This window comes from Colobus angolensis, unplaced genomic scaffold (assembly GCF_000951035.1).
Source record: "Colobus angolensis palliatus isolate OR3802 unplaced genomic scaffold, Cang.pa_1.0 Scaffold91, whole genome shotgun sequence".
Taxonomy (NCBI): Eukaryota; Metazoa; Chordata; class Mammalia; order Primates; family Cercopithecidae; genus Colobus; species Colobus angolensis.
In genome coordinates, this window is record NW_012123043.1 from 4,193,971 (window position 1) to 4,211,494 (window position 17,524).

Genomic DNA, 17,524 nt, shown 5'->3' on the forward strand with positions numbered 1-17,524 from the left:
TTTGACAGTGTCTTGTTCTGTTGCCCAGTCTGCAGTGCAGTGGCGCGATCTTGGCTCACTGCAACCTCCACCTCCCAGCTTCCAGCGATTCTTCCACCTCAGCTTCCTGAGTAGCTGGAATTATAGGTGAGTGCCACCACGCCCAGCTAATGTTTGTATTTTTAGTAGAGACAAGGTTTTGCCATGTTGGCCAGGCTGGTCTCCAATTCCTGACCTCAAGTGATCTGCCCCCATTGGCCTCCCAAGGTGCTGGGATTACAGTCGTGAGGCCCTGCGCCCCTGGCCCTGTGGGACTTTCATTTTAATGGACATCTGTCTCTGGCCAAGATGGAGTAACAGGTATCTTCCTGCTTAAAACAACAACAGAGGGAAAAATATATCAAACAACAGTTTTCAGGACACTGGAAATCAGGCAATAAAGGAGAGTGGTCCATGAGAGATGAGAAACAAATGAGGCACCCTCTTATTGTCCCAGCTTACCACGTGAAAGAGCTTCCAAGCTGTGGTGCAGCAGAAAGAACCCAAGCAAAGCTCGGAGATTTCCTGAGTTGAGAAGGAGCTGAGTCTGGGGAGACTAGAAAGTATAATAAATTAACAGTTTCTTTCTATAGGGTCAGAAAGTAAGCTAGCAGTTGCTAGGGCTGGGTTGGGGGCATGGAAGAGTGGAGAGTGACTTGTAATGGGTACCAGATTTCTTATTGGGGTGATAAATGTTCTAAAATTAGACTGTGGTGATAGTTGCAGAACTGTGTGAATATACTAAAAACTATTGAAATTCATTAACTTGTATACACTAAATATGTACAGCTTTTTGTATGTCAATTATATCCCAATTAAGTAGCTTTTTGAAATCATTAAGTTGTACATTTTCTTTTTTGTGGCGGTGGGGCAGGGCAGGTCTCACTCTGTCACCCAGGTGGGAGTGCAGTGGCGCAATCTCAGCTTATTGCAGCCTCAACCTCCTGGGCTCAAGCGATCCTCCCACCTAATTTTTGGGTTTTTTATAGAAATGAGGTCTCATCCAGCCTGGCCAACACGGTGAAACCCCGTCTCTACTAAAAATACAAAAATTAGCCAGCCATGGTGGCAGGTGCCTGTAATCCCAGCTACTTGGGAGGCTGAGACAGGAGAATCGCTTGAACCTGGGAGGCAGAGGTTGCAATGAGCCAAGACTGTACCATGGCACTTCAGCCTGGTCAAGAAGAGCAAAACTCCATCTCAAAAAAAAAAAAAAGAAAAAAAGAGGTCTCATTACATTGCCCAGACTGGTCTCGAACTTCTGGGCTCAAGCAATCCACCTGTCTCAGCCCCCCAAAGTGCTAGGATTATAGGCACGAGCCACTGTGCCTGGCCATGTTGTATATTTTCAATAGGTGACTTGTATGGTATATAAATTGTATATTAATAAAGTTGTTTTAAAAATTAAAAGGAAAATAAAGACATGTTCAGACATACGAAAGGGGAAATAATTCACAACAAACAGACCCCAATGTAAGAAATGTTAAAGTAAGTCCTTAAGGCAGAAGTAAAAAGAAGGAACAGAGATAAAGATGTCTTATTTTTCACTGGAAACAATACAAGCAAGACGACAGCAGAGTAACATTTTTAAGTTCTTTTAAAAAATTGTCGACATAGAATTCTATATCTAGAAAAAACATCTTTTAGAAATAAAGAGTAGAAGAAATGGTAGCTACAATTGTATTTTAAAAATACGATTTTAAGAAAAGTATTTAAAACTGGCTGGGTGTGGTGGCTCACACCTGTAATCCCAGCACATTGGGAGGCCGAGGCGGGCAGATCACTTGAGGTCAGGAGTTCATGACCAGCCTGGCCAACATGGCGAAACCCTGTCTCTACTAAAAATACAAAAATTAGCCACGCATGGTGGTGGGCATCTGTAATCCCAGCTATTAGGGAGGCTGAAGCAGGAGAATCACTTGAACCCAGGAAGCGGAAGTTGCAGTGAGCCGAGATAGCGCCACTGCACTCCAGCCTGGGCGACAGAGAAAGATTCTGTCTCAAAAAAAAAAAAAAGAAAGAAAGAAAGAAAGAAAATTATTTAATACTTTTAAAAAGATAGTTGACTAAGCAAAAATAATAAGAATGTATTTCAGGATTTATAACATTTGGAAAAGTAAATGCATGGTTATAATAGTACAAAGATCAGGAGGAGAGAAATGGAAGCTCATTATTGCAAGTTTCTTATACTATGCATGAAATGGTATAGTATCACTTGAAGGTAGATTTAGGTAAGCTAAAGATAAATAGTATGAATCCTAAAGCAACCACTGAAATAACAAAACAAAGAGTTATAGCTAATAAACCAGCAAAGGAGATAAAATTGGATTGTGAAAATACTCAATCTAAAGCAGAAAAAGAGAAAAAATTGAACAAAGAACAGATGGGACAAATAGAAAATAAACAATGGAGCTAGGTATGGTGACTCAGGCCTGTAATCCCAGCACTTTGGGAGGCCAAGGCGGGTGGATCATTTGAGGTCAGGAGTTTGAGACCAGCCTGTCCAACATGGTGAAACCCTGTCTCTACTAAAAATATAAAAATTAGCTGGGTGTGGTGGCAGGCACCTGCAATCCCAGCTACTCTGGAGGCTGAGGCAGAAGAATCTCCTGAACCTGGGAAGCGGAGGTTGCAGTGGGCCGAGATTGAACCACTGCACTCCATCCTGGGTGACAGAGTGAGACTTTGTCTCAAAAAAATTAAAAAATAAATAAATAAACAGCGAAGTGATAGATTCAAATCCAACCACGTCAATAATCACATTAAATCTAAATGGCGTAAACACTTCATTTTAAAGGCAGAGACTGTTAGACGCATTTTTTTTTAAAGTAAGACTCAATTATTTGCTATCTACAAGAAATGAACTTGAAATATAAAATCTTTAAAAGGATAGGAAGAATATACTATGCTAACATTAGTCAAAAGAAGGTTGGAGTGGCTATATTAACACCAGACAAAGCTGATTTCAGACCAGTCTCGGCAATATGGTGAAAGCCTGTCTCTAAAAAGAATACAAAAAATTAGCCAGGCGTGGTGGTGCAGGTCTGTAGTTCCAGCTACTTGGGAGGCTAAGATGGGATCGCTTGAGCCCAGGAGGCAGAGGTTGCAGTAAGCCGTGGTCATGCCACTGCACTCCAGCCTGGGTGGCAGAGTGAGACCCTGTCTCACAAAACAAAAATGAAACAATAACAACAAGAGTTGATTTCAGAGCAAAGAATGTTACCAGAGATAAAGAAGGACATTTCATAATGATTAAGGGTCATTTCATCAAGTGGATGTAATAATCCTATGTTTATGCACTTTAACCACCAAACAGAGGGAAAAGCTTCCACTCCCTAAAAAATGAAAACAAAACACAAAAATTATACTTAAACCTCTACTGCTAACCTCTACTGCTATTTCACACACAGGGTACAGAATACAAATTTTGTGTGACATATGAAGAAGTAGAAAACTATGACTCATAATCACAAGACAACAAGATCGTCAGGTGTTCTAGTTATGAGAATCAGCAGACAAAGGCTTTAAAACAACAATTATAAGTATGCTGAAAATTTTAAAGAAAAAAAAATTCACAATAGGTAAAGAGATAAGGTATTTCAAAAGAAATGGAAATTCAAGAACAAACTAAAGGGAAATTATAAAATTGAAAAATACAATGTATGAAGACTTACTCGATGAGCTTAACAGCAATTTAGACACTGCAGAAGAAAAAAATAAGTGAATTGAATATAAGCTAATAAAAATTATCTAAATTGAAGTGGAGAGAGGGAAAAATGGTTGAGAATAATGAACAGAGCATTAGCAAACTGTGGGATAATAGTAAGCAGTCTAACATACATGCAACTAGAGTTCCATAAGGAGAAGAAACAATAAGGCAGAAAAATATTTCAAGAAACTGTAGCTTAAAAGTTGATGAAAAATAACAATCCATAGGTCCAAAAAGTTCAACTAACCCCAAGCAGGATAAACTTTTTAAAAATCATACTCGGGGCCAGGTGCAATAGCTTATGCCTGTAATCCCAGCACTTTGGGAGGCCAAGGCTCATTTGAGGTCAGGAATTCAAAACCAGCCTGGACAATTTGGTGAAACCTGGTCTCTACTAAAAATATAAAATTAGCCAGAGCTGGGCGTGGTGGCTCACACCTGTAATCCCAGCACTTTGGGAGGCTCAAGTGGGCGGATCACCTGAGGTCAGGAGTTCGAGACCAGCATGGCCAACATGGTGAAACCCCATCTCTACTGAAAATACAAAAATTAGCCAGGAGTGGTGGCGAGTGCCTGTAATCTCAGCTACTTTGGAGGCTAAGGCAGGAGAATCATTTGAACCCAGGAGACAGAGGTTTCAGTGAGCCAAAATCACACCATTGCACTCCATCCTGGGTGACTGAGTAAGACTCTGTCTAAAAAAAAGAAAAAAAAGAAAGAAAAAATAAAACAAAAACACACTTGGTACAACAGAGTAAAACTGCTGAAAACCAAAGATAAAGAGAAAATCTTAAAAGCAGTCAGAGGGGGAAAAGAGACACATTACACAGAGGGGGTCAAATATAAATGTGAGAGCTATTTCTCGTCAGAGATCATTAAGCCAAATATCCATTAATTGATAAATAAACAAAATGTGCTGTATTCATACAATGAAATACTACTCAGCAATAAAAAGAAGAAAAAACTACTGTAGCTATAGTATAGCTATATGAACCTTAAAAACATTATTCTAAGACCAGGCGCGATGGCTCACGCCTGTAATCCTAGCACTTTGGCAGGCCGAGGCGGGCGGGTCACGAGGTCAGGAGATCGAGACCATCCTGACTAACACGGTGAAACCCTGTCTCTACTAAAGATACAAAAAATTAGCCGGACGTGGTGGCGGGTGCCTATAGTCTCAGCTACTGGGGAGGCTCAGGCAGGAGAATGGCATGAACCCGGGAGGCGGAGCTTGTGGTGAGCCGAGATGGCACCACTGCACTCCAGCCTGGGCAACAGAGTGAGACTCCATCTCAAAACAAAACAAAAAACAAACAAAAAGTTATTCTAAATGAAAAGAGCCAGATGCAAAAGACCATAAATTAGATTCTTTCATTTATATTAAATGTCTAGAAAAGAAAAATCTATAGAGATAGAAAGCACATTAGTGTTTGCCTGTGGCTAGGGGTGAGATTGATTACAAGTGGGTAGGAAGAATTGCTTTGGGATATTATAAATGTTCTAAAACTAGGCTGTGGTAATAGTTACACAACTCTTCAAATTTACTAAAAATCATTGAATTGTACCTTTGCCATGGGAGAATTTTAGGATATGTTAATTATACCTTAATAAAGCTATTAAAAAGGTGCTGAGACAGAAACCACCAGTTTGGAAAGGATAAAAGAAAAACATGTAACTGAAAAAGGACAATTGGCCACACTATAGAATTATTATAAATCCAAGAGAAAATGACCAACAATATAGTTGGAAAAAGATTAGGAAATAAGAATAGAAGACAATTCTAATCTCAATAAACGTATGAAAAGATGCTCAATCCTATTAATAGTTGGTAAAATATAAATTAAAGTCTTGATAATCTACAATCTCACATCCATCTGATTGTCCAAAAAAAAGGCCTGACAATACCAATGTTAGCAGGAGTATGGTAAAGTTAAAGGTGTCCAGGCTCTGTGGCCATCAGTTTGACTCCTGGATAGACTACTGGAGAAACACAAATGTGCACAGTAAGATCCTTACAAGAATTTCCATAGCAGCATGGTTTATAATCACAAAAAAAAAAAAACAAAAAACAAAAACAAAAACAAAAACCTAGAAACAATAAAATAAATAGGCCAGGCACGATGGCTCATGCCTGTAATTCCAGCACTTTGGGAGGCCGAAGTGGGCAGATCACGAGGTCAGGAGTTTGAGACCAGCATGGTTACCAAGGCGAAACCCTGTCTCTACCAAATCTATAAAAATTAGCTGGGCATGGTGGAGGGTGCCTGTAATCCCAGCTACTCAGAAGGCTAAGGCAGGAGAATCGCTTGAAACCGGAAGGCAGAGGTTGCAGCGAGCTGAGATTGTGCCACTGCACTCCAGCCTGGGCAACAGAATGAAATTCTGTCTCAAAGAAAAAATAAATAAATAAATTAGAGTGTAGTTGTACAATGGAATATTATATAGCAGTGAAAATGAGTAAACTAAAGCTACATGCATTAACATGGATGAACTTTACAAATACGTTGAGTCAAAAAAGAAAATTGTAGAAGAATATACATAGCATGATGTTATTCACATAGTCAAAATGCAATGCATACAGAGTGTATAATATAGTAAAAATGGAAACATATGCATGGGAATGATTAACACCAAATTCAGAATAACGTTTCGTCTGCGGGGAGAGAAAGGAATGCAATAGAGGAAGAGCTTAAAACTATATTTGTAATGCTTTATTTCTTAAACTCAGGGCATTTACAGGTGTGATGGTGAAATTTTATATGTCAACTTGTCTGGACCATAAGATGCCCAGATATTTGGTAAAATATTATTCTGGATGTTTCTGTGAGGGTGTTTTTGGTTGAGATTAACATTTAAATCCGTAGAATGAGTAAAGCAAATTGCCCTCCCTAATACAGGTGGACCTTATCCAATCAGTTGACGGCCTAAATAGAACAAAAACGGCTGACTCTCCCCTAAGTAAAAGCGAGTTTCTTTTGCCTAATTGCCTTCAAACTGAGACACTGGCTTTTTCCTGCCTTTGGACTTGAACTGAAACACTTGTTCTTCCTGGGTCTCGAACCTGCTGTCCTTTGGATGGGAACTACATCATCACCTCTCCTGGTTCTAAGGCCTTCAGACTTTGGACTGGAACTAACACATTATGGACTCTCCTGGGTCTCCAGCTTGCTGATTCACCCTGAAGGTCTTGGGACTTGTCAGTTTCTACAATTGCATGAGCCAATTCCTTATAATACATCTCTTTCTCTCTCTCCCTCTTTCTCTCTGTTTCTCTCTCTCCTCCCCCGTCTCTTTCCCCCTCCATCCCCTCCCCCTGTCTCTATAGTGTACATTCTGTTGATTCTATTGATTCTGCTTTTCTGGAGAACCCTGACCAATAGAACAGTTATGTTTGTTATATTATTCTCTATACCTTTTGCAGGCCTAAAATAGTTCATAATAAATTTTAAAATAAATAATGAATGACTGGGCACTAAAATGTCATATGCTATAGAGGGCAAGTAAAATGCGAACTGGAATATGTACATTAGATTAGCTATTAAGAGGCCCATGATTGCATTTGTAGGAGTGTTCAGAGTGGAGGCCTAATGGTGACGGGTTGTAGAGTGATAGGGAGTATACACACCCCTGATGGAGTTTAACAACAAAGTGAAAAAGAGCTCTGGGTCTAGAGTTGGGTGCAAAGGAGAGAAAGGGTTGTGTTGTTGTTGTTGCTGTCGTTGTTGTTGGAGACAAGGTCTCACTCTGTCACCCAGGCTGGAGTGCCATGGTATGGTCTCAGCTCACTGCACCTCCGCCTCCTGAGCTCAGGTGATCCTCCCACCTCAGCCTCCCAAATAGCTGGAAGTACAGACATGCACCACCACAACTGGCTAATGTTTTTGTATTTTTTATAGAGATGAGGTTTCATCACATTGCCAAGGTTGGTCTCGAACTCCTGGACTCAAGCAATCTGCCCGTCTTGGCTTCCCAAAATGCTGGGATTACAGGGGTAAGCCACCATGCCCAGCCAGAGAAACGAGTTTTAATAATGGAACCACTTGTCTGTGGGGCTTCCATACTAATTCTGTTGGAATTATCAGAGTCCTGGTCCTCCTTTGGTCGCTATGACTATTCTAGTAGAGATTCTGGAAGACTTGATCTTCGTTTCTGTGTCTACAAAGTGATTTTTTTTTTTTTTAAGTTTCTCTCTTGTTGCCCAGGCTGGAGTGAAGCGGCATGCTCTCAGCTCACTACAACCTCTGTCTCCTGGGTTCAAGCAATTCTCCTGCCTCAGCCTCCCAGGTAACTGGGATTACAAGCACCCACTACCATGCCCGACTAATTTTTGTACTTTTAGTAGAGCCGGGATTTCACCATGTTGGCCAGGCTGGTCTCGAACTCCTGACCTCAGATGATCCACCCACCTAGGCTTCCCAAAGTGTTGGGATTACAGGCATGAGCCACTGCGCCTGGCCTTAGTAAAGATTTTTCTTTCTTTCTTTCTTTTTTTTTTTTTTGAGACGGAGTCTTGCTCTGTCGCCTAGGCTGGAGTGCAGTGGCCGGATCGCAGCTCACTGCAAGCTCCGCCTCCCGGGTTTATGCCACTCTCCTGCCTCAGCCTCCGGAGTAGCTGGGACTACAGGCGCCCGCCACCTCACCCGGCTAGTTTTTTGTATTTTTAGTAGAGACGGGGTTTCACCATGTTAGCCAGGATGGTCTCGATCTCCTGACCTCGTGATCCACCCGTCTCGGCCTCCCAAAGTGCTGGGATTACAGGCTTGAGCCACCGCGCCCAGCCCGTAAAGATTTTTCAAAGAGCACAGTGCTGCTCTCTCTCATGGAAAGAAAAGTATTAAACCCATGATGATTACATCTTAGTCTAAGGGGAATATTAAACCCACAATAAATTAAGCTAAAACTTCACAAAGACTCTGCAAGGGGTTGGGGCGGGGCAGGGGGTGGGCAAGGAAGGGGTTGACTGTAACTGGAAAATCTTGGGCTACTTGTGGATGGTGGTTTTTTTTTCCTTTCTTTTTCTTTCTTTCTTACTTTTTTTTTCCACCTAATGGTTGAGCTTGGCTAAAGGAGTGCTGCTAATGGTTTCCCAATTTAGTTTCAAGGGGATTGGCAGCAGGGTTTTCCAGGCCACAAAGGCTGAAGGGGACACACTATTAGTCTGTCTCACTCCTCCCAGAAACTCAGTCTGGGTTTTATTGTAATTTCATCTTAGTCTCATCAAAGGCACTCCAGATGAGGAGATTCTGAGCTGGGGTATTTCTTCCTACCCCTCCCAGACAGATTGCAAGGTTTTTCCAATACTCCACTCTCCCTGGGGCTCTCCCTGATTGGCGCGGAGAGAAAAGCGCCAGCAGGGGTCAGCAGTGTCCCACATCTGGCCGGGAGCTGCTTGCCACATGTGCTGTTTCTCCTGGCACTGCCAGAGATACTGGGGGAATTGGCGAGCACCGTTCCATTGAGGCCTTAGCATCATTCTGAGCATTGCAGGCTCAAGATTCCTCTCTCTGAACGTGGGGTGGGCTGGAGGAGTGGAGGGTGTGTTCTTTATAAGCACTATGTGGGGTGTGGGTGTAGAATCCAGACATCAGCAATGCCAACTCACCATCTGGTTTTCTATCAGGAGGTTTTTATGTGTATTGGCATGAGCAATATATTGTGTCGGTCTGGGTGTCAGAGGACGCGTGTCAGAGTTGCCTTGTTGAAATTTTCCCAGGGACCTGGGATTTCTGGATTCACCCAGTATCCAGGCTCTCCCAGAGCGGCGCTTTGGCTGGCCACGGCCTGGAGCAGAGTTTGTGCAGCGCTCCCACGGCCGCCTGCCCGGGCCTGCCCCCGACACATGCTCAGTGGAATTCTCCCGTGGCAGCCCAGAGTCTCCGGAACGAAGGTCTCCGCGGCCAAAGCCACGCAAGAGGCTCTCCTGCTCTCGTTTCCAGACGCACCCTCATCCTTGGCGTCTCCTAGCCCCAGTTCTCTTTGACTCCTCCGGTCCTCATTGCTGCTCAGCTCCACGGCGCCCCCACCTCCCAGGATAAGTCCGCCTGACTTTACAGCTTACAGGTCCAGAATAACAGATGGCCAGAGGCATCCCATTCAAGACTCTCCCCCCCTTCCTAGCTCCTCAGTCTCTCCCACCCCAGTGTGGTGGTGCCCAGGGAGGGGGTCGGACAACCACAGAGGGCCCGTGGGAGGCGTCCAGCTGGGAGCAAGCCTGGGCTGGAAGAGGAGCCCAGTCTTTAGCTGAGACTCCCAGGGCCCCACGACCTTCCAGGCAGCCTCCACCGCTGCTGTGACAGGCAGATGCCCGACTCTCCCCCTGCTTTCTGACCTGACTTTGGCAAGGCCTGGGCACCTGGCCTGCTTTCCCAGGAGGACAGTTACAGCAGCTGATCTAGGGAACAGGTGTGGGCTCTGTGTCACAGCTGCTGCTGAGCACATCTGTACCCACAGTGAGGAGGCTGCAGCTGCAGCAGGGCCTGTCAGTCATTCATACTCTCCCCGGACTTGGGCGGTGGCGGGTGGGGCGGGCGGGAGGCGGGAGACTCGGGATGAGAGAATCTGATATAAGCATTCACAGAGCACCTTGCTCCTAAAGATCCCAAAATGTGGCCCCGACAAGGTTTTCCCAAAGTCAGCTTCGCTGGCACCAGCAGCGTGGGAATTAAGGCTGAATTCTCCCCTTCTGCCTTGCTCCCCAGCCCTTGGGCTACAGTCAGCTCCTCCTCCTTCCTGGCTGGCTCAGCTCAGCTTTTGCAGGATGGAACTCTGATTCCTGGCTTCCAGTGACTCTCCCAGAAAACTAGGAGGGAAGTGCTTGGAAGAATGGCTCTTTATTCATGCAAATGATTTCTTGCCATTTGAGAGCCTCAAACCACAAAATCAATTAAAGAGAAAGGGTGAAGATTTGGGGATCTGTGCCAGCCACTGGATGCAACGTTTTAACTCCATCATCTTATCAAATATTCCCAGCGACCCTGCCACATAGCTATTATCAAGATCATTTCTGTTTCCCAGAGGAGAATCCAAGGTTACACAGTTAGGAGGCAGTGAATCTGGGATTTGATTGCAGTCCTGATTCCAAAGCTTGTACTCTCACCACTGGGCCACACTGCCTCAAATCTCCCATTCCCCGGTAAATCCAACATCTGAGCTCCATTCTTTCTCCCTTGCAGGGAATCACCTGCCTACCTCCACCTCATTCATTTCTTACCACAACTGGAGTCACCTCTACAGCCTTTACCTCCAGTAGTATTTGGCAATTCACCCACTTCCAGCTCCTATCATCCTCCCCTACCCTCACCAAAGTGGACATCGCAGCCTCTAAATCTGAATGGAGCTGACACCTAGCACCCACCCTCTCACCAGCTACCTCTGGGTTCCCCTACCCGGTATTCCCTTCCTCACATCCAAGCCTGTTCCCCTCACACCCTGTCATGGCCTGAAATCGTCTTTGCCTCTGTCTACCACTCTCCAGGGTCCCTCTTCACACCTACGTCTGTTTTCCCCTCTCGAGACACCTTTTCTTAGCATTTTAAGACTATTTATTGATATAGGAAAATGCTTGCAGAATATATTAGGAGTATCTTACAATTTTTTAATAATTATATATGTAATACATGAACAGATTCTCCTTGTAAAAAGCAAACTCAAATACACAGAAAAAGTTAATGACTCCCTTCATGACTGCCAGTTTGAAGTGTTTTTCCAGACCTTAAAAAAATGTACTTTCATACAAGCATATGTACATATAGAAAGATACACTTTAATGGGGCATCTTTCATCATAAGTTGGATCATAATGTGCAAATTGTTTCACAACTTTTATTCTCTCTGTTTTTAGACAGGGTCTCACTTTGTTGCCCAGGCTGGAGTGCAATGGCATAATCATGGCTCACTGCGCCCTCGAACTCCCAGGCTCCAGCCATCCTCCTATCTCAGCCTCCTGAGTAGTTGAGACAACAGGCATGTGCCACCATGTCTGGCTAATATTTTAATAAATTTTTTGTAGAGACAGGTTCTCCATGTGTTGCCCAGGCTTTGAATCTCCTAATGCCTGGTATTAAGATTCTATGACTATGTATTATACAGAGAGTTTGCACGTGAGTAAGTTCTGGGTGGAGAGACACTATTCCTTACTAGGGCCTTAAGAGTCTGGCTGCAGCTCTGCTGCCACATGGACAAAACCAGCTGCATAATTGACAAGATCCAGTGCAAAATAAAAATGTGACATTTCTTGTTGAAAATCATTATGAATTTCAAGATGGCAACAACAAAGCATTAAACCAAGCAGGGGGCCTTTCTAAGCTTGAGGCCCCATGTGACTGCACAGGTCACATGCCCGTGAAGCTGGCTCTACAGAGACTAGCTGACTGTTGGACTGGCTGTGTCCTGGATTCTTTTAGTCAATGTGTTCCCTGTTCTGACAATGGACATTCCTGTCTCAGCCTTCACATTGGATCTTGTCCCCTGATTCTGCACCCAGCCTGCCTCAGCCACATTCCCTGCTCCAAAGCCAGAGTGCTATGTATTCCAGCACAAGCAAAGTCCCAGGGTCCATGCCTGCCAGTCAACATTGCTCTGGAGGCACCCACAAAGATGGCAAAGATGGGGGGTGAAGGGGGTATTGGACAATGAGATCCCTGTGCCTCGAGTGGAAAGTCTCTCAGGAGATAAGAGAGGACTGAAGTACCAACCAAGAAACCTGGGTTTCATTCCCAGTTCTGCCACTAAATTTACTGTGTCCTTAATTGGCAAGTTGCTTAACATCTTGGCACCTTTATCTCTTTATCTATTAAAGGAGAGAGTTTGATTAGATTGTCTTTAAGACCATTCCCACTTCCAGCTCTAAAAGTCTGTATTTAAGTGACTCTAAGAGACTATAATAATAATAGGTAACATTTGTTGACCATTACCATATGCCATTTACATGTTGATTTAACGCTCATAACAAGCCTATGAGGCAGGCACTGTTATTCCCATTTTACAGTTGAGAAAATTGAGACTCAGTTTAAAACACGCACAGTGAACAAGGAAGCTTTTTAGGGTGGTGAAAATGTTCTAAAACTTGGTTGTGGTCATGGTTGCACAACTCTGTAGATTTAGAGCTGTATATTTTGAGTGGGTGGCTTTTATATTCCGTAAATTGTACCTCAATAAAGCTGTTGAAAAGAAATTAAAAAATGTGCTGAACTAGCTCATGATCAAGCTCTCCACACTGCTATAGACTCCTTTCCTCTGCATATATGTGGTATTTGAAAGCATGGACTCAGGAGCCAGACTCCCTCAGTTCAGATCCTACCTCTAGCACTTACTAGCTGAGACCCAGACAAGATACTTGACCTCAATTTCTTTACCTGTAAAATGGAGATAAAAAGGGGTACAGATTTCATAGGGTTGTTGTGGAGATTAAATGGGTTAATATATGTTAAATGCTTAGCATAGCAGTTGGCACACAGCAAATGCTATATAAGTAGGGACTATTATTATCTTCCATACCACAGGATTGCCACAGCCAGAACCAGGCTTCTTAAAGGGGCAGGTTTTCTCCCTGCAAACCCCACCCCTGTTCTCCTGGGCCCCTTAAAGAAACACCTCCTCTTCAAAGGCCATCTTTGGAAAAACACCACGATGGCTTTCAGTACATCTCACTTCCTGGTAACAGAGAGAGAGTGAGAAACAGCATCTTCCCGATAAGGCAGTGACTCGCTCACTCTCGTAAAACATTCATTACTCTGACAGCTTTTCCCCATAGACTCTTTCTCCCAGGTCCCTGTAAGCTCCAACAGTCAACACAGAGGGCCCTTCTTAAAGGGGCTCCAGGGCCAGTCATGAGGTCCGAGTGGCCAAGGATGGAGATGCCTGTTTTGCCCACGTCCGACCCCATTCCATTAGCATGGGAAACCCCTCACTGGTTAATGAATCAAGCTAGAAAGGACAAGGATTGTTAGTGGACAGTCAGATTTCTATCACTGAAAAATGGGTTTTCAAGCACTGAGCCCATAACCAGAGTGAATCTGACTGGGGTGGGGAGGTGGGGCGGGTTGGGAATGTGAGCTGATGCTTTCTGTTTGATAATCTCACTTCTACTTATATGTGAGCAGTACTGCATAAGCCATTTTCTCCTCTGTGATCTCACTGAATATACACCACGGTCTTGGAAGGTGGGTATTCTTGTCCTCTGGGTGTCAACACTCCCTTTTACTGATGAGCAAACTGAGGTGATGCATTTCAGCTGGCATCAGAACCAAGGCATAGAGTCAGGTCTTCTGAAGCTGGGCCCAGTGTTTTTCCACCGTGCTTCAGAGGAGGAAGTCAGAAGCTGCTTCAGACTCCACCTCAGAAGCTCCAGTGACGCTTATTAAAGTGCTCAAGAAAATAAAGCAATGTGCTATATTCACATCCTTGCCAAGGACCTTACAAACTGCACTGGGAGCCCCAAACAAGAGTCCGAAGGGTAAAGATGGTCTCCCTGTGGGCCACGAGGAACACAGGAGCTGTGAGTGTGTTCAAATCCCCAAAGTCCCATGTCAGATAACCCAAGCAGAGAAACAAATTAACATTGGTCCACAGACCTCAAGGCGGTAGGAAAATGGGCAAAATCCCCAAAGAAATCAGGCTGGGTGGAGCTGAACATGTCACTTGCCATGCTTCCTGGGGTTCCCAAAACTCTCATCTCATACGAGGCCAGGTCTGATACTCTATGGGGGTGACAGCAAGCTTCTGGGCTGATTTTTAGAAACTTATTTGTCAGGTTGACATTACTCCTTTTGCTACGCATCTTGCCCCAAAGCAGGATTGGCTCTAAGCTGTGGAGGAAGGGAACAGGGGGGATGTTGGGTTTTAAGGAGCCTTAGTGAGGCTAGCAGGACCTGGAGGCCACCTTCCCAGTGGGGAGTGGGTGTTCAGGTGACGATGCCAAGGGTCTCCTGCAATGAACCTGAATCTCCCTCCTTCCATCACTCACCAACCATTTCACGCCCCAGCACCTCTCCCACTCTCTCCATCCTCCCCTCCCCACAGCCAGGTCCTTGCCTTTACCTCTTATTGATTTTCATATTTAAGGAAAATCCATTTGCTAGACTCAGAGCAACTGAGTCATCACTGTGTTCAGACAAAAACTACTCACAAAGTAGGCATTTGGCAGAGGTCACTTCTGGGATGGGCCGGGACCCTGTTTCTTACCCAAACAGTGCTCTGTCCAGAGTCACTTCTGGCTTCTCCTCCCTGCTGCTCTGTCCTATCCACTTTCTCTTTCAGTAGCTTTCATATCCTCTGCCTGTCACCCCAACCAGACTGGCCCCTTTACTCTTTCCTCCCTCAACCTGTCCACATGCTATTATATTTGCCTACATATACAGGTTCAGTGCTGGAAATTTGTGAGTGAGATGTTTTTCTGAATTTTTTTTTAGATTTAGGGGTACATATGCAGGTTTGTTACCTGGGTATATTGTGTGATGCTGAGATTTGGGGTACAAATGATACCATCACCCAGATTGATTGGGACATTTGGAGCAGAGTCAGGGAGAACTTGTATGAGCATCCACTCATAAGTGGGAGAGAAATATTGATCCTATGTAGTGATGGAAGAGATCTAACTCTTACAAAATTATAGCTTTGGCTTTCTTTTCCATTCTGGGTAGCACCCAAGGAATGACATCATGCCAGCATTACCAATGTGGATGGAGCTATGCATCCAGCTTCACAATGGGTCAAGGAGTCATTTCACCTTCTGATAGTTATTTGCATGCCTACTGTGTGGTTCTTGGTCTCTGGGGTCCCACCTTATGAGCTCTCAAGAAAGGACAGTGCTTCTTCTTAAAGGACTAGGCTCCCCTTTGCAGGACTGGGAAGAGCACAAAAGGATTCTAGCCAGCACATCATTGAATGCCAAATTGGGCACAGAGTTAGAGAACTCTCAGATCGAAGTAACAGCTAATGTTTACTGAGTATTTACTATGTGCCAGGCACTATTCTAAGTGTATCACCTATACTATCTCATTTAATCCTCCCAACACTCTTAGGAGCTAGGAACCATTATTATCCCATTTTACAGATGAAGAAACGTAGCTACAAGTTAAAGAGTTCATTAAGTTCCCATGGCTAAAAAATCATTGAGCCAGGATTTGAACCCATGTAGTCTGCCTGAAGAGCCCACACTTCTAGTCTTTATACAGAGGTTAAGGGTGTCATTCTGCAGTCCACCCCCTTATCCCTCACCAAAAGGCAATTCACTCCCTTCACGGACAAAAATCATACAACAAATCTTTTTCCCTGATCCATTGGGAACTTCTTGAATGTCACTGCTTGTCCATTGTCGGGTGTCTCATCTCTCCATATTCAAAGTCACTGTGGCCTGACTGAGTGGGTGAGGGCGTTCAGGGAGGACTCAAGGGCTCTCATCCTGACTCTGCTCACACTGACTTTGCTGGCAAAGAGCTCTGAGACCTCCCAGGGAGTAGGCAGTTTTGCTTTCTATCCATCAGCCCTCCAACTTGCAACCCCATGGCCCTGGGAATAAATCAGTACTCATATTTGTTGGCTGGAGCAGGGGAATCTGCTGGGTCCTGAGCCACAGCTACTCCCTTTCTCCCATGTAGCTCAAAGCCTGCTTCAAAGCTCAGGCCATCTGACTTCCTTCTGCCTTCTTCCTGCAGACTCTGGAAGTACCCAGGCCAGAAGGCAGGGGGCTTGCACTGCTTCAGAGAGGTTGCAGTAGGTTCTGGCTGAGGGCCTTCGTCCCATTCACTCTCCTCAGGTACTGTTGTTTCCTTTCTCCTCTTCTTCCCCCTCGTCCCACTCCCAAGTCCCTGGAAGAAGGAGGAGGGGCATCGGCTGTCAGGAAGGTGGGGAGAAGTCACTTATTTTACTGAGCACCTACTATTTGCAGGGCACTTGCGGGGCCTCCCCTCTCTGTGGTACCTAAGAGTCCCAGCTCAGACAGCATGACGGTTCAGTGGGATGGAGAAAGAAAGGAGGTGAGTGCCCGGGGTGAGAAGTCGGGTGGAGAGGCTGGCCCATCCATCTGTTCCCTTCTCCTGAAGAACTGCGGCTGAACCAGCGGTACCCGGACGACATGTGGGGGAGGGAGGAAGCCCGGCCTGGAAGTGGCGGTGGCGGGTCCCCGGGCAAAGGAAGGGCTCAATTGTGCAAAGGCTTCCTGCCCTGCCAGCTCGCGGGTCTGCCACCGAGCAGCCGCCTTTCTGCGGCCAGCCTGGAGGCGGGGCGGGAAGGCGAAGGCAGCAAAGGGTTACGGGAATAGCTTTCCAATGACAAAGTCTGGAAGGGACCCATGCCTCCGCCCCTCTGCGGGTTAAACTGGCACAGCGCAGGGGGAGGAAAACCAGGGCGATCGGAGCAGATTCTCTCCTCCTGCCCGCCCCCCGGCCGCCGGGCACTCCCCTCCTGGGCCCGCCGTGGAGGCAGCCGGCGTGTGCCTGGGGCAGCGGGTCACGAGGCTCCGCCCCGGCCGCCGGGCCCGGGGGGACGGCACTTTGTTCAGGATGCCGCCTGCCTCCTCATTGTGGGGCTGGGACCGGCGGCTGCCCTAGTGCGGGGCCTGAGCCGGAGTGCGCGGCTGACGCTAACCCTGGTGCGAGGGGCCAAGGCGGCCTGGGGAGCCCCGGGAAACTTTGTGCTCGCGAGAAGCGGACCCCGCACCCGCGCTGCCCCGGGGGATGCGCGATTCTGCGCGGCGGCGGCGCGATCCGGGGGGACGGCACTTTGTTCAGGATGCCGCCTGCCTCCTCATTGTGGGGCTGGGACCGGCGGCTGCCCTAGTGCGGGGCCTGAGCCGGAGTGC

General features: G+C 45.7%; 1 protein-coding gene across 1 annotated transcript in view; it reads left to right on the forward strand.

Moving 5' to 3' along the window:
- The window catches only part of LOC105504401, a 36,373-nt gene extending 19,389 nt beyond the window's left edge, over window positions 1-16,984 (forward strand). Inside the window, exons 2-4 of the mRNA XM_011931838.1 lie at window positions 7,930-8,011; window positions 9,441-9,715; window positions 16,767-16,984. Coding sequence (XP_011787228.1) covers window positions 7,930-8,011; window positions 9,441-9,715; window positions 16,767-16,984 — 575 coding nt within the window. The remainder of the gene's footprint in view (window positions 1-7,929; window positions 8,012-9,440; window positions 9,716-16,766) is intronic.
- The last annotated feature ends 540 nt before the right edge of the window (window positions 16,985-17,524 follow it).